The sequence below is a fragment of the Helianthus annuus genome, chromosome 17, assembly GCF_002127325.2.
Source record: "Helianthus annuus cultivar XRQ/B chromosome 17, HanXRQr2.0-SUNRISE, whole genome shotgun sequence".
NCBI lineage: Eukaryota > Viridiplantae > Streptophyta > Magnoliopsida > Asterales > Asteraceae > Helianthus > Helianthus annuus.
The window spans coordinates 40,541,993-40,559,901 of NC_035449.2; the positions used below are offsets into that span (position 1 = coordinate 40,541,993).

Sequence of the window (17,909 nt, forward strand, 5' to 3'; positions counted from 1 at the left end):
TGTAATTTTGTATAGTGAAAATAAAAATATTTATTATATTAATACAAAGTTTGGTTTTCGTGATAAATAATTTATTTTATTTAAAATGTTTTAAATTAACAATTTTGGATAATATTTTATTAGAAAAATAGAAGAATGGTATTCGAAATTTAAAGTAGGATAAAATTTAATATTAGCTCATTATTCATTTATTTATTTAATTAATATAAGATAAGTTTGGAAGTGAGGCAAGAAAATCATAAAATAAATACCTACAATGAACGACATGTGTTACACATTAATGTTTTATTATATAATATAATATAGATAAAAATTTAGATTGATATAAATAGATTATTTTGTTGTAGCAAAATTTGTTAAGGAAGTCTCAATAAATTTAACCCATTATTAAAAATTCCGTAATGTATAAATGATAAATAATATTAGTTAGAGTAAATTACGATTTTGGCCCCTGTGGTTATATCACTTTTACACTTTTAGCCCAAAAAAAATTTTTTTAACATCTGAACCGCCAACGTCTTTTTTTCTAACCCTTTTGGCCCCTAACACTAACCCCGTCCATTAAATGTTAGGGGCCAAAAGGGTTAGAAAAAAGACGTTAGGGACCAAAAAGATTAGAAAAAAAGACGTTGGGGTCTCAGATGTTAAAAAAAATTTTGGGCTAAAAGAGTAAAAGTGATATAACCACAGGGGCCAAAATCATAATTTACTCTATTAGTTAAATAAATAATATTATAAATGGGGAGGAGATTAAATTAATAATAATTATCCATAAGAAATTAAACTAAATAATAATTATCCATAAGAAATTAAACTAAATAATATTTAGTAGGATGATTATCTATAATTAATTAGAAAAAAATTAAACTAAAACAATACTTATCTATAAAACATGACATAATATGATGACAAGTGTCCTCAAAATGATTTCTTTTATTATATAGTATAGGTTTATTTCTATCCACATATATATTTTGCTTTTACGGTAACTTTTGATGTGTTAACCTCGGCCTTTCTCTCTCTCTCGTTATATTGCCAAAGCAATATGTATAAGTGCCTTTTGGGATTTTTGTTATAGTATTCCAAATATTAATTATATAGAGGGTCTTTTAATACATAACCTATTTTAAATAAGGGTAAATTACATTTTCGTCCTTTATAATTGTATAGAGGGTCTTTTAATACATAACTTATTTTAAATAAGGGTAAATTACATTTTTCGTCATTTATGTTTGTATCGGATTACAACGGATGACCTTTAACTTAAATAATTACAGTCACAGTTCTTTATTTGGAATATCTATCACACCCTACGTCCTTTGTCTCTAACCAGGTTAAAATTTTAAGTCAAGTCCATTCATATAAGGGCAGTTTAGTCTTTTTACCAATCTAATTAAAATATTTTATAAATAAAAAACAAAATTAAAAACTTATAATATATATCTCTTTCTCTCATCTAAATCTCTTAGTCATCTTCTTTCTTTATTCTTCTCTTCTCTTCTCTGCTAGAACCCCAATCCAACCACCATTTTCAAAATCAAATGTCCACCCCTCCAGCTCAGTTGGTTGTTGGACCAGTTGTTTCCTTGTGAAACTCCGGTTTGATCCGGCAAAGGTATATGGGTGTGACATGTGCGCTATGATAGTGAAAAACCCACCGAGGAGGGTTTGATCCTGAGCGTTACTCCGGTTTTCATCCGGCTGTTACTCCAGCAAGTAAAATCGTGTGGAGGCAGTACGGTTTCAGGGGGAAAGCCTTCGACCCAAGACTGGTTAACCCAGCGTTGGCTCCGCTATCTGGGCCCACGTTCTTGGATAGGGTCCGCAATATACGGATGTGACAATGATCACCATTAGAAGTTCACCTTTAATAAAAATTCAAAATCAAACATTACAAATCAAAGTCAACATCTCCTATTTTTAAAAGTCAGAATCCATTACACCTAATTCAATCAGGTAATAAACACTCAAAATATAAAATTATAGCAGTTTACGAGTAATGACGAAGAGAAATATGTTTAAGAATAACGAATTTAAAGTTCAAATTATGGCTTTATTCAGTCAGATTTGCAATCAAAACAGATGGGTTAGCAGATGGGTGGTTCTGGTGTAGGGCTTCTAATCAAACGGTGAGGTCAATGTTGTTCTAACTTCTTTTGTTATGGGTTTTTGTCTTCAGTGATGGTGTTGTTTGTTCAGTTCCGGCCAAAACAAGGTGGTGGTGGCTGGATTTAGTAGTGTGGAGGTTGGTTGGAGAGGGAGAGCAATGGCTGGCTGAGAGAAAAGATGAGGATTTATGTTTATTTATATATGTATATTTTTTATTTTGTAAATAAATGAGTCGAATTACCAATATACCCTCATGTGCAAGGTACATGATTAGAATTAACTTAAAATTTTAACCAGATTAATGTTAAAGGACCTATGGTGTAATGGGTTTTCCAAATAAATGATTGTGATTGTAATTATTGAAGTTAAAGGTCATCCGTTGCAAACCGATACAAACATAAAGAACGAAAAGTGTAATTTACCCTTTAAATAAAGAACGGGCGTGAAGCGGACGATCCATGTGCAGCTTTTGTTATGATACTTTTCTAACTTTCATAACATCAGCAAAACACTATCTACATATATATTAGATTGAATTGCAAAATTTGTCATTTATATTTATATCTCTTTTCAGGAGGTGTCCTTTATCTTTAAAATTGATTTGTTTTGTACTTTATGTTTCAAAATCCTGCACGGGTTGTCCTTGGAGGCTAACCTAGTTAGTTTTTTTTTTTTGTTAAGTCAGATCACATAAGGGTATTTTAGTCTTTTTCATCATTAATTTTAAAATATGTTAATAAATAAACAAAAAATAATTAAAAATCTTGTATATGTATGGATACATAGATATATTCCATTAAAAGAAAATTCAGAGTTGTTTTTTCACCTCTCTCTCTATCTCTCCCACTTACCACCACCATCTTCCACCACACCACCTGCCATCGTTGCAACCCACCCCACCAAGCACCCTACACCACCTGCCACCACCTAGCACCACAACCGACGCCAAACCTACCCACCATATATCATTTGCAGCATTTTGCTTATCATCGGGAACTGGATTATTGTTAAAATCAAACGAGACCTTTCGTCACCAAGAGGGTGTATCAGAGACCCTTAAACTTCTATTCATATGATGCATCAAATGTTGCCGAGGCTACCCAGTAACCTCCCGACCCAACTCAGTCTCAAACTCATCAAAACATACTGCGAATACCACCTCCGCCGCCTGAAACAAGTTCCGACGAACCACCGTCGATCCTAGCCCTACAAATCTAAGCAGTGGTTCTGGCGAACCACCATCGAATAACCCTACAAACTCGTCGCCTGAAACAGGTTTGCGTTAAAGTGGTGATGCTGAACGTTGTAAGCAAGGGTTGAAGATGGTGATTGGAGTCTTGAATTAAAAGGATTGGGTGATTTTGATTTTGGTTACAGTTAGTTTGCAAATTGCAATGGAAAAGTTTATGGTGATTTTGATACTGTGGGTTTTAAATTAGGTTGGGTGATTTTGGTTTGCAATTGAAAGGGTTGGGTGATTTTGGCGATGTCTGGAGAGGCTTTGTTGTGGTCTTAAAGAGAGTTTAGAGGGGGTGTTTGGGTTAGCTTTTTTTGGAGCAACTTATGACTTATTGACTTATAAAAGTTAATAAGTTGTTTTTTGAGTGTTTGGGTTAGCTTATTTTGGAAGATTTTGTGTGTTGAGAAGTCACTTTTGAGAAGTCAGAATTTCTAACTTCTCACTTATGACTTATCTATACTTTCTATAAAAGGAGAAATCCAAGTGACATAAGAAAAGCTGATGTGTCGGCAGGAGAGGGTGTCCAACAAGGCTTTTCTTATCTCGTTATTACATCATAAAGCCTAATATTAAAAGACTTTAAAATTCAAAGTTGGCCCACATTTAGATTCCAAAGGTCTGCCCATTCAAAATGTCTGTTATAATACGAACCACTGTCCATTCAAGCCACTATAATCAAAACCATTGTCCATTCAAAGTCTGCCCATTCAAACGAATGTAATCAAACGACTGTAACCAAACCACTGATGATTAAAAATTCAAACTTCAAAACTTCTGACGATTCAATATTATGGCTCCAAATTCAAAATTCAAAATTACAGTGGCTCCAGATATATAACATATCATCTTCTTCAATCAATTACTCTCTCTAATCAACATCTGTCCTCAACATTTTATAATCAAACATCTGTTCCCAATTCAAATTATGGCTCCACATTCAAAATTCAAACCATTCTATAAATAAGACATAATTATCTGGCTGCACATTCAAATCTCTCTCGCTGATATCTGCAAGCCTCTCTCTCTCTCTCTCTCTCAAATGCATCTTTCTCGACTCTCGTGATTCAGCCGCTATTCTCCGATTACACAATTTCGTTCGAATGTTTAATGATTTTGTTTACATGTTATCGTTCCGGTATCATTGTTCCAACATCGTCGTTTCAATGATGTTGGCCATCACACATCAACCTTTCAATGTCGATGTTGCAATATAATTGTTGCAACATCGTGAAAAGTTGCATGTGTTACATTCTTTGATGGGAGAGTTGCAACTTCAACCGACGATATGTATCTTCTATCGTGAAAATGTCAGTTGTGCTACACCAGTTGAGAAGAGACCTTTGCATTTTAGGTTTGTTTCTTATTTTTTATTAACTGTTAAGATGCATGTTTATATTATTATAATGAACTACTACAGAGAAAAATAGGAATTTAATGAAATATTTATAAAGTATTACACGCTAGGGTTAACACTTGCTAAGATTTCGTAGACTCTAGCCTTTCTCCATGTGATTTCATGCTCTCTTTTTAATTTCAGGTCAGTTAGCATGTTACAGATTTTCTGATCCTGTTCTAGAAGTTGTGTAAGAAACTCTTCTGCATTCTTCTAGAAGTCTGATGGAGGAGAGTGGAGGACTTCATCGAGCAATGCTATGTTGTTCCAGGTTTTGTTGTTATTAGTGTTGTTGATTATGTCGACTTTCCTGTTTACTTCTTGGTTTGTTCTTTGAGTGACCACATCGAGAATTATGTTTTAAGATCGCTGGTGTCTGACCAGTGGTAGAAACTGAACTTTGCCATGTAGATTTTTTGTAGGTTTTCTGATTTGGAACTATTTTTGACAGAAAGTGATTTGTAGGACGAGTTGTTGATGTTTTGAATCAAAACTAATCATCGGTTTTTATAGAGTTTAAAAAGCGCGTTTACATGGTAAATGAATCGTTTAATTTTAATTTTCATAATCTGCTTTTGTTCTTTGAATTTCGATATTTTGTCCCTTGGGTTTCTTGGTATTTAATTTTTAGGTTTTCCCATAAAAGTTGGGGTTTTGAAAAGGTTTTTGCATTAAAAGACTGTTGTTTTGAATTTTACATTTATATGTTTATATATATTAAATCTACACGTTTTCATAATTACAAAGTTCAGTATATAAACTCATAGTCACTTCACCTGTTTTTCATCACGTTTTCCTAAGAAGATATCATACTTTCAGGAAAGTCGAGTAATATAGTTTATTCAAATGGCCTCATTCACAGATGCAAAATCGGATGATTTCAAGCAGCGTTTTGTCAGGCAAATCGAGGAACAGGCGTATGAAGACAGGGCTACTCTTCAAGAGTTGAAGAGATGTTTTGATGGATTGCAGGTTGGCCTGTTCACTAGAGAGCAGGTTTCCAGAGATCTTATGCGCATGCCTTCACTTCCGTTCGTGAGCTTTGTGTTGTTAGTAATATAGAGTGCGGTGATAGAGACGTGGAGTTCATGGCGATGCTGAAGGACATACATCGAGAGGTTCAGCAATCGATGGAATTGAAGCTAAAGTTTCTTCATTCTTGCTGTTATTGTTAGATTTGAACTTTAATGTTGTTCAGTATGTGATGTAATTATTGGACTTTTAATGTCATGAATAAATGAATAAATTTTAAACTTATGAATCTATATTGCCTTTTAGTTTTACTTATTTAGTTTTTTAGTTTGATTTAGTTTAATTATTGGTAAGTCAACAGAAGTTTAATAATATGAAGGGTTGGTTTGATGACGAAGAGATAATGTTGATGTTGAATTGTGTCTGAACATCTGTTTGGTAAGTCAACAGAGGTTTAATAGTATCAACGGTTGGTTTGATGGTTAACAGATTATGTTGATGTTGAATTATGTCTGAACATCTGCTTGGTAAGTCAACAGAGGTTTAATAGCATCAGGGGTTGGTATGATGGTGAACAGATGAGTGCAAAGATAAAACAAATGTTCAGAATTTGACCATTGATAGTAGTTTTTTGAAGAATCTGCTGATGATGAAACAACTGTGTATGCTAACGACTGTTTGATTTACCACTGTTGACTAAATGACATAAATTTATATAGTATTAATCTTTGTTGTCGCATCTTCATTTTAATTATTTCAGTCATTCCTAACAGTGGTTAGGCTAATAGCAGATGTTAGACTTACCACTGTTGAGTTACACTGATTGAAAACAACTGTTTTTGAAACTTATGCTTGCCTAAAAACACATCCACTGCTAAATGGTACCGTCTGTTATCATAATTTCTGTTTTTCCTAATGACTGTTCATTTACTATAGTGCTGACTACTGACTGTCACGCATTATGATAATAGAGGTTCTGACGTGGACAGATGTTAGCTAAAAATAAAACAACTGCTGAAAGTTATCATCTGTTGTCATAACTTCTGTTTATCTAACAACTGTTTGACTTACACTGTTTCCAACGACCAACAGAGGTTTCCAAACACATTTTGTTAGACATCTTTTATTAAATTTGTAAATGTAAATAACAAATTCAATAAGGGGTGTATGTGTAAATATTTTTCATTTGTTGAAAATATGGGAAAACGAAAACACAACTGTCATTATTTCTTTAGCATTATTACACATCAAACATCTGTCATCTGACTTCTTTCAAAAATCTCTTCTTCCCAGTCATTTTCTAGGGTTTCAACTTTCTTATTCTCCGTCTTCTACACTTGAATCACTGGATGTTTTGTTGTTTTTTCTTCAACAACTGGTATGTAAATCCATATTGTAATACTTTATATTGTTTAACCGATTTTAATTCAAAAAAAAAAAAAATCAAATCCTATCTTGCTACAAATACGATTTTAAGTTTATTGCTATACATTCAAGAAGGGTTTAGTTAGGTGTTTGAATCATTTGTTGATAACATGTTAAAATAGTTATTATTTGCAGAAATTTTTTAACTCATACTCTGTTTCTATGATTAATTTCAGTAGATACTCTGTTAATACAAAAAGTTAATGTTCATCTTCGAAGCCAACTTTTTAATTTCAATGTTTTAACATCTTTACTGATTCAGGTTTTGTCATGCATACTACATTTGTCAAGTTTATTGATAACCCAGAATCTTTGAAACTGGTATGACATGTTTTTATACACATAATTTATTTTTATTGAGATATATATTTAACAGTTATTATAGTTTATATTTTCTTACACTACTTAAAAATTATATACAGGATGTACCTATAGCCTTTGCTAATCAAAAGTGGGGAGATTGTTGCCAAAAAAAATAAGTTGCGAATTATCATGAGTCTGGTAAAAAGTGGTTTGTGAGGGCCAGAATAGAAAATTCAACGCCAATAATAACTGATGGTTGGGACAGTGTTGTTAAAGATCTCAATTTGCCGAGGGATACTTTGTTGGTTTTCAGAGTGTTAGGTGATTTTGGGCTTGAACTTTCATGTTTTGTTGATGGCATGTGTGGTGAATCTTATTTCACGTTTAATCGTTATGCAAGATTTGGTTTTACGGTATGACTATTGATCTTAACTTGAATCCTTTTGCATCTTAAATCTGTCAATGCTTATTCTCATAAGTCACATACTTCACGTATAGTATTCATTTATGCAGGTAATCGAAGACTGCTTCATTAAACAATTTTACGAAAACAGCCCACCAAGTGGCAAATTTCAAATCTGTTATAAGGGTTCCTATTGGAATGTTGAAGTGTCTAAGGTGGATACGAACTTTGTATTTGCTAGAGGATGTCCGGAAATGTGTAAAGATGTTGGAATACTGGAGGATGATTTGCTTGTGTTTAGCAGAATTGATGATGTTGTTTTTGACATAGTAGTTTATAGAGATGAGACTAAGATTTGCTTTTCGAATAAACCTGAATCTGATGATGATAGTGTGCTTGAGATATCGAAGGCTGATTATGTTGAGAATGTATTCAAGGTACGTATGTATTTAGTATTAGCAGTAAAGGTTTTAATTATTTTAGCATTATACAAATTCTTTCATTAATGTTGACCAGGACATCTATGAGGATGAAGAAGTAGTGTCTGTAGGTGAAGGAAGAACCGTTACTCAGGTATTTACTAAATTATTAAAATTATTTATTTTTAATTTAACACATATAAGAATTTAATGTTTTTACAACTATTAGTAATGTTGTTTACTGATGTTACATTTATCCAATAATGTATTATTTAGAAGAAGTTACGAATGAATGCCGAATGCACGTCGAAGAGACGCATGTCTTCACGATTGAATAAAACACAAGATGTAAGTTTACCGTGTTAAAGATTGTTATATTACTATGGTTATTAAAGTTACTCTATGACAACAGGTTAAGAAGAAAGGTAAAGTTACTTCTGAGAGAAAGGAGACGGTCAAGAATATGACTAAGGGAAATGTTGCCTTACCTGTCGACACAAGTGATCATATTGGATGTTCTTCGTCTGCTCACAAAGTTAAGGTATCTATACTCGCCACTTAATCAGTATATCTTATATAAACTGTTTTTTTTTTGTTCATATATTCAGCATTCCTTTAATTCACATGTATATGTTTACTTTTTCATCAAGGGGAAAAGAGCCGCCAACGTTCAGAAAAAGCTTATCTGTAGAAATAAGATTATAAAGACTGCAAAAAAACATTCTGGACATCTTCTCGACCCTGAGTTCTTTCATTTTGATCACAAAGGAGACTATAGACTGGTATACCGTTTTTTATAACAAACTAATGATTTATGTTTATTTGTCTGACTATTATTTTTTTCCACACAATACATGTACCGTTTTCCTGTTGAAGTTGCCAGACGAGCAGGTCTTTCTGTTGATCTTCATCCTTTGAAAGTTCAAAACATGGTTGGAGTTGTAGAGGTTTATGATGTTAAGTCGGAGTTAAATGATTTGAAGCCACGTTATGCGTTGGACGGTTGGCGAAAGTTTATGACTGAGAATAAGTTGAGGTTTGGTGATATGTTGCACTTCACATACGTGTCTTCGGAACAGAAGATCATATTAAATCAAGTTACCTCAGTTTAACAACGACATTTAAGTATGTTCTGATATCAGATATTATAATTATGAATTTTTTGATGGTGATATTGTAAGTTTTTTTTTTTTTAAATTATTAACTTGATGTTTTGCTGCTATGTATAGCTAACATGATAAAACACTGCTATTAGCACTTTATGTTTTATATATAGATGATATCATGCTTCTTTTTGCTAATAGTAACTGCAATTAGTAGAAACTTGATTTATTAATCGCAAATGTGACATTCTTCTGCATTTATGGGTTTATGAATTCAGAATAATGGATGGATGTATATGACTGTATTTGGCATGATGATGTTGTGTTTCATGTTGTCAAAACCAGGGTTTGAACATCTGTTTGACTTTTGGTCAATAGTTAATGGAAATACAATAACAAACAGTGGTTTGAACATCTGTTTGACTTTTGGTCAATAGTTAATGGAAACCCATGTTAGGTTCAACAGTGTTTTGAAGAGGAAAACAGTGTGAGAAGACAGTGGATCTGATTAAGTTAAACATCTGTTCAGATTTAAATAGGTGTTTGGCCTTAAACAGATGTTTGGCCTTTAACAGATGTTTGGCCTTTTATATCAGAGGTTTGGACTTAAACAGATGTTTCACCTTAAACAAATGTTTTGCCTTAAATAGATGTTTGGCCTTCTATATCAGATATTTGGACTTAAACAGATGTTTGGCCATAAACAGATCTGTGGCGTTAAACCAAACATCTGTTTAAGGTCAACATCTGTTTAACTGGTCAACATCTGATTGACTTTTGGTCAACATCTGGTTTAATTTTGGTCAACACATCATTTAGTATTCAACAGAACTTTGAATAACCCAATATCTGTTTAGTTTGTTGTTTCGTTTTCTTGAATTCTATGTAATTTTGTAAAGTAGTACAAAAACAAACATTTTTACAAAATCCCAAGTCACCCTATCATTAAAGTAATTTTGTAAAGTAGTTTGCTCTCAACATAATGGAATTGCTGTTGAATAAAGCTATTGATCGTTAATTTATATCAATTTTGTAAGTCTGCAGTAATTATTTTTTTACTCTCTGTCAATATATGTTATGCATGGTTTTCTAAGAAACGACCCGTGTTTACACACGGGTCTTACCGCTAGTATAAATTAATAAGTCATTTTTAAGAAGAAATCCCAAACACCCCCAGGGAAGGAGAGAGAGAATAATGATGAGGTAATTAAATTATTTACACAATAGTCATTTAAATGTAAAATGACAAAAATGCCCTCATGTGCAACTCACATGACCAGATTTAACACAAAAAACTAACTAGGTTAGGCTTAAAGGACAAACCGTGCATGATTTTTAAACATAAAGGACAAAACTCGTCAATTTTAAACATAAAGGACACCGCCTTTAAAGAGCCATAAAGACAAAGGACAATTCTTGTAATTTATTCTATACATTATACAATTCTTACCGTTTTCTAACTACTGATTTTACTCATCCTATCATATCTTGTGACATAATTCGTACTCATAAAATTTTAACTTAGAGTTAAATTCCATTTTAGTCCTTGTAATGTGGGTCATTTTGCCAGTTTAGTCTAAAAGTTTTATTTTTTGCATGTGGGTTCAAAAAAGTTTCACTGTTGCCATTTTAATCCACTGGGTTAACTTCATCCGTTATTTTTGTTAACGAGAAGGGCAATTTGGTCATCTTATATGACCAAATTGACTTTCTCGTTAACAGAAAAAATTGATGAAAATTAACATAGTGGATTATAATAGCAACAATGAAACCTTTTTTGACCCCACAAACGAAAAATGAAACATTTTAACCAAACTGATAAAATTACCCAAATCAAAAGGACTAAGATTATATTTAACTCGTCTATATTTACCCAGTTATAATTGAAGAAAAAGTAATGTCCCAAGTGACAATAATCATGGAGTATTAGAACCGATAAGATCGCGGGTGAACGAGCGTACCGTCAACGCGCTGTCGTTTCATCATTGTCTTCGCACCATTCACCATTCCAATAATAAAACTACAAAAATAAACATCAAATAATCCCCTCACCGCACACCGCCATATTTACCGGCCACCTGAAACTTTTCCGATCATTTGCAGGTTCGTCTTCTCTACACCTACACGATCGATCAATCATTTAATATAATTATCTATCCCTATAATTCAGATCTGATTTCAATTCTTCTGCTATTTTCAATTGTTTCAAATCAGTTTGTGATTTTGTTCTAGATTTGTTTGAGGAGTTGTTGGCGACGATATGAGTGAAACATTTGAAGGTTACGAACGCCAATACTGCGAGCTTTCGGCGAGTTTGTCGAAAAAGTGTACATCCGCTAGTTTACTCGATGGAGGTGAGTCAAAACCCTAGGCTCAATCACTGTTAGTGTTTATGTATTATTGTTGATGTGATGATGTTATGGATTGAGGATGTGTTGATGATTTTGTTTCATAATTGAATTGGTTTAGGTTTTTGTTGATTGAATTGTTTAGGTGTATACATGTGTAGGGTTAGGATTACACAGTTAGGGATTGTTTATAAGTTGAAATTTACCAATATTTAGAGCTAATTGTGATTGTTTTATAGAAAATGTATGAGGCTATTATAATAATGTTTGAGGAAATGAAAGTAGAAACTGAAGACATTTGGATAGCTACAGTTACAGTATATGTATAATTGTTGATGTGATGATGTTATGGATTGAAGCTATGTTGAAGATTTTGATGCATAAATGAAGTTGTTTAGGTATTTATTGATTAAATTGATATCACTGTTGTGTTTGGCTTCACTTATCAAACATTTTACACAGTTAGGGATTATCTTGGGACTTAAAGTTCATTAATACTTGAAGCTAGTTGTGATTGTTGTAAGAATGTTTTTCTTTTAGAAAATATGGAGTTTGAGCATTCTTTATGATGCTATTATAATAATGATTGAGGAACTGAAGGTAGAAAGTGAGGACACTTGGATGGGTAAAAGTTAGTGTTGTAGGAAGGGAGTGTGCCACTGGTCTGCAACCAACTCAGATACTAGTCCTGTAAGATAAGACGATAGTTTTTGTAAAGTTCCGAAGATCATGATGTGGAAAGTGATTTTTTTTTAATGATTTATTGCATGTTTCCTGAATATTGAGGATTGTTGGTGCTTCTTATTGTTGTTGTGAGATAAAACTGGGATGTAGAGGCATAAGTAGTTTTTGTTTTGACTAGAAAGCGGAGATGATCTAATGATGATTTTGGATATGCTTTTAGTTGTTTGCAGGGCATCGAATGTTAGATCTCTCACTTCAGTTTGTAGGTTTTTCTAGTTTAGTTGGTGCATAGTGTATTCTACTCATTAGTATGTTTCAGTCATATTAGTTTTAATAAGTTTTTTTGACAGTTATAGAAAAAAGTTGGGACCTTTTTGGGTATGAGGCTATTGCTAATATGATACTAAAATCCCACATTAATATCAGACTGATGTTTATTGTTAATTTCAGAGCAAAAGAAGCAAAAAATTGCTGAAGTAAAAACAGGAATTGATGAAGCTGAATCTCTGGTATTGTCTCAGCTGATTATTGTTGTAACATCTCATGAACATATTATGTTTTGATACAAAAAATCTTGGTTTATTAATCCAGATACGGAAAATGGACATTGAAGCAAGAAACTTGCCACCGAACGTAAAAGCTGTGCTCCTTGCCAAATTAAGAGAGTACAAATCTGATCTGAATAATTTGAAAAGTGAAATTAAACGAATTGCATCAACAAACTTAAACCAGGCTGCCCGTGATGAACTATTGGAGTCGGGAATGGCCGATGCTGCTGCAGTATGATAATCAAGCTATCTCTTATATAAGTGTTAGACATTGACTACTTATATATATGTTTATAACCAACAAACGGTGAATGTGACAGGTGTCAGCAGATCAAAGAGGAAGATTAATGATGTCAACTGAAAGATTAAACAAGTCAAGTGACAGAGTTAGGGACAGCAGAAGGACCATGCTGGAGACCGAAGAACTTGGTGTTTCACTTCTTCAAGATCTTCATCAACAACGACAGTCTCTGTTGCATGCCCATGGAACCGTACGATTCTACACACTGTTAAATCATACTTTATTTCATAGAGAGTAAAATGCCATTTTCGTCCCTGAGGTTTAGCCACTTTTGCGACTTTCGTCTAAAGGTTGTTTTTTCGCATCTGGATCCAAAAGATTTGAAATCTTGCCATTTCCATCCGACTCGTTAACTCAATCCATTTTTTTAACGTTAAGTCAGGGGTACCTTCGTTGTTTTTGACTTTTTTTAACAATTGTCTAAAACGACAGAAATGCTCCTCATTTGACAAAGAAAAATAGATGGAGTTAACGAGTCGGATGAAAATGACAAGATTTCAAACCTTTTGGATCCAGATGCGAAAAAACAAACCTTTAGATGAAAGTCGCAAACCTCAGGGATGAAAATAGCATTTTACTCTTTCTTAAATACGGGTAGGTTTAAAAAAACAGTTATTAATTATGTTTTGATATTTCAGCTTCATGGAGTTGATGAGAACGTAGGAAAGAGTAAAAAGATTATGACAAACATCTCGAGAAGGATGAATCGAAACAAGTGGATAATTGGCTTCATGGTCACTATACTGATTGTTGCCATCATCTTGATCTTGTACTTCAAGTTGAAGTAGCTGCTGAAAGTTGAGTTTGTTTGTTTATTGGTCTGTTTTTACTGCAAGTGTGCCCTTTATTGTGGATCAAAGAAGTTTTTTTTTTGTTTGAAAGTGTTAATGTCTGTTGTGGTTGAAAAATAAGCTGTTTTGTGTGTCTATTTATTTGTTATTTATGTTGGGTGGTAATAACTTGGTGTCTATTGTATATTCGGATTGATGCTTGTTGCTGTTAATCTGTTATGGTTTTCTGAATATCATTAATTTGTATCTAGATAGTTGAGATTGAAACGATACCAAATTGTTTGGAACTTGAAATTATTTATATAAATTGTTGATTTGACGATAGTTAAAGAGAGTAAAATGTGGTTTTGGTCCTATGGTTTATAGGCTGTTATTACATTTTATAAAATCTAAATGTCTTGTAATACATACCAAGGTTGCAGTTTCACTTCACTAGACTTAACTCTATTAATCTTCTAATTAAATTCTAGTCATATGAGAGGCATGTGATGGACAAATATGTAATTAACCATCAAAATCGAAGGAAACAAAAATAAATAAAAAAAAACCTTTCTAATCTATACGTTATTATCTGTGTATGTTACTTGTTGACTAGGCTCGAGCTCGTTTAACTTTTGAAAGTTCGAGCTCGGCTCGATTCGAACTTTGTTTGTAAAGTTCAAGCTTGGCTCATTTATTATTTACTAATTAATTTATATTAAATATAATTATTAGTTTATATATAATTTAGTTATTTTTCATAATTTTTATAGATATTAATAACTATACATATACACACATAAAACAGATGGTTAATTACGTATTTGCCCATTACATGCCTCTCATGTGAGTAGGATTTAACTAGAAGGTTGATGTAGTTAGTCTAATGGAGTGAAAGTGCAATAAAACAGAAACCGGTTTTGTAAAATATTTCAATGGGTTACAAACAACAGAGACCAAAATCTCAATTCACTCTTAAAAAACATATACTTAAAAATAAAGTAAACGTAATAGGTTATATAAATGGAGAATATTTATAGTTACATTAAGAATTAATAAATAGAAGGAGAAGGCAATTAACAACGGGGATGTAGCTCAAATGGTAGAGCGCTCGCTTTGCATGCGAGAGGCACGGGGTTCGATCCCCCGCATCTCCACTTAGTATAAAGATTTTGACTAAAATATTGGTCAACTCACGATTATTTTTTTAGAATTTAATCATATACTCCTTATAAATTCATAAACGAAACATAAATATTACACATTACGAATTATTATATTAGTAAAAGATATAATATGACAAATACAAATACACCGTGTCACAAAAGTCACTACATCTAATTTTACGTAAACCTCCATCGGCTTATTACAAATTGAATGTACTCCCGTTGCAAAATTCTAACAGATCGTTTGACTTGTGTAATTGCAAATCGAGATTCTTGAGCTGGGTGAGGTTTAAAATGAACTTCCGAAACATTAGTCCGTGGTTTATTTAAAAGAAAATCAAAATGCTTCTTTCCCACACCACTAAAAATCCATGATGTTCATGTTTCATATAAAGAAGCAATGGCTGCTAATCTAAGCTTGTTAGATATTGCTCATGAGTCATGCCAACATAAAGAAAGGTGATGAGTTCAAAAATCAAACAGGTTGCCTGCCTTGATAATATTAAGAGACCAAGTTTAAATCATCGGGTCGGGTGAACCACCTAATGAAATCATACCCATACCATGCGATGATTTTCTACTTTGGGCAGTTAGCTGACTTGCAATGAATGTTCCAATAATGCACTATGAAGAAGTCTACACTTCCCTCCCTCAAGGTAGCAGCACTTCTTCAAATTAGTTGTATTAAAAAACTTTGGCATTAATATCAACTCAATGCCAATATTTTTTTAACCGCTAATTTTTCCCCTTAAACGGTTACTCCGGTGCTTTTACTTGGCATCCGGGTTGCGTGTAAATCTCTCGAAGAGCAGTGTTTTCGGCATTGGTGTGGGAGACTCCCAACTACAAGACATGGCTGCAATTCTTGGATGTAGAGCAGGTAATCTTCCTTTCAAACATTTGGGGCTCATAGTCGGCGCCAACATGAATCTGAGCAGGAACTGGAAGCCAGTGGTGGATACCTTCAAGCAAAGGTTGTCTAACTGGAAGGCGAAATACAGTCTCGTTTGGGGGGAAAATCACACTGATTAAATCAGTTTTGAACTCCCTCCCGACATATTTTTTCTCTCTATATAGGGCGCCAGTTCAAATCATCGACCAGCTGGAACGGATCAGAAGAGACTTTTTATGGGGAGCAAATCAGGAGCAATCGAAGATAAACTGGGTCGCTTGGCATAACGCTATGGCTCCAAAGGACCGGGGCGGGTTGGGGATTGGTTCGTTAAGAGAGGCGAACCTCGCCATGTTAGCAAAATGGTGGTGGAGGTTCAAATCGGAACGTAACAACTTATGGTGGAAGGTCATCTGGAGTGTACATCACGGGTCGCGGGCGTGGAATTTTATCCCGGTCAAATTGTCTGTTGCAGGTCCATGGAAACAGATAGCTAAAGTATCTCAAGATTTAGAGTCGTACGCCGTGGATATTGTGTCTTTATTCAAATGTAAGCTGGGAGACGGAAAAAGTATTCACTTTTGGAGGGATAAGTGGCTGCTGGAGGACTCGTTGAACACAAAATTTCCATTGTTGTATAACTTGGATCTGAATAAGAAGGCTACTGTGGCAGATAGAGTTTGTGAGGTGAACGGCATCATAACAATCAAGTTTCAGTGGTCAAGAGAACTAAATTCAGTAGAAGAACTGATACAATTTGAAGACCTCATGGAGGTGCTATGGGATATCCAGATTGGCGAAGGAGAAGACGTCTGGAACTGGTCGCTTGAAGGTTCCGGGGTGTACTCTGTGGGGAGTCTTAGACGCCGACTTCAATCTGAAAGATTTTTGGATTCCGGTATCGTTTACGTGTGGAACAAGTGGACGCCTATTAAGGTGAATTTTTTTTGCTGGAGAGTTATTATTAATAGGGTCCCAACCATGGATGCATTGGTAAGAAGAAATGTGCAGATTGATTCAGTTCGTTGTCGTTTTTGTAACTGTCAAGATGAATCTGTCGAGCATTTGTTCGTAGCATGCGAGTTTGCTCAGTCGGTTTGGGACTTTGTGGCTAGCTGGACCAGGTGTCCGAGGTTCTTTATCTTTGGGATTAAGGACCTTTTCGAAGCTTATAAACATGAAGTCGGTACTCGGAGATGGAAGATGACAGTCTACTCGGTTATCCAGATCGCGGTATGGTGCATATGGAAATGCCGTAACGACATGATATTTAATAACAAACAGCCTAATATCATTGGTGTGAAAGAACAAATAAGACATTTGGGGTATATCTGGATCCGGAATAGAGCAAGGGCACAAGTGATTACATGGGAACAGTGGTGCGAATTCGATTTGTCTTGTATGAGTTTGTAATATCTGTAATGGTGGCCTTTTTATTTTTTTGTTTTGTATGATGGTGTGAACTAACGAGTTGTTAGTTCTATTGATGAATAAAATTTTGTTGGCCGTTCAAAAAAAAAAAAAAATACTTATACCTCCCAAGGATTGAACCTTGGTCTCCTCTTAACCACTAAGCCATAACCTAAGTGGCCAATGCCAATAATTGGTATGGAAATTTTCACCAAGAAATCTGCAGTTATAGAAAGCACAATCGAACAAAGGCCGATTAGTGCATGTACCTCTTTGTCTTTCAGCTATCAACGCCATCATATGATGCATGACCGTCATCACTTTTAACATTATTTTCACGAAATTAGTAAAATAATGTTAAAATTAGTGCAATTTCACTTTTACTCCTTAAGGGTCCACACATATATAATATACCCCTTATTT

General features: G+C 33.9%; 1 protein-coding gene and 1 non-coding gene across 3 annotated transcripts; both read left to right on the plus strand.

Moving 5' to 3' along the window:
* The first annotated feature begins 11,261 nt into the window (after window positions 1-11,261).
* Window positions 11,262-14,289, plus strand: LOC110920688 (vesicle transport v-SNARE 13). Of its 2 annotated transcripts, none has more exons than XM_022164882.2 (6): window positions 11,262-11,470; window positions 11,600-11,721; window positions 12,850-12,908; window positions 12,991-13,179; window positions 13,268-13,438; window positions 13,887-14,289. In XM_022164882.2, the coding sequence occupies exons 2-6, from the start codon at window positions 11,628-11,630 to the stop codon at window positions 14,034-14,036; spliced, it is 663 nt and encodes a 220-aa protein (XP_022020574.1). In that variant the 5' UTR covers window positions 11,262-11,470; window positions 11,600-11,627; the 3' UTR covers window positions 14,037-14,289. The 2 variants fall into 2 exon arrangements, with proteins under 2 accessions (XP_022020574.1, XP_022020572.1); XM_022164880.2 differs by having other exon boundaries at window positions 11,269-11,470; window positions 11,582-11,721.
* An 813-nt stretch (window positions 14,290-15,102) lies between these two features.
* On the plus strand, window positions 15,103-15,175 carry TRNAA-UGC. Its single transcript has one exon. It is a non-coding gene; the product is annotated as a tRNA-Ala (tRNA).
* The last annotated feature ends 2,734 nt before the right edge of the window (window positions 15,176-17,909 follow it).

Excerpts from the sequence above, each read along its gene's own strand:
- LOC110920688 (XM_022164882.2), top strand. The coding sequence starts at position 11,628 with ATGAGTGAAACATTTGAAGGTTACGAACGCCAATACTGCGAGCTTTCG. Across the intron at positions 13,180-13,267 it reads GAATGGCCGATGCTGCTGCA|GTGTCAGCAGATCAAAGAGG; the intron begins GTATGATAATCA and ends TGAATGTGACAG. Across the intron at positions 13,439-13,886 it reads TGTTGCATGCCCATGGAACC|CTTCATGGAGTTGATGAGAA; the intron begins GTACGATTCTAC and ends TTGATATTTCAG.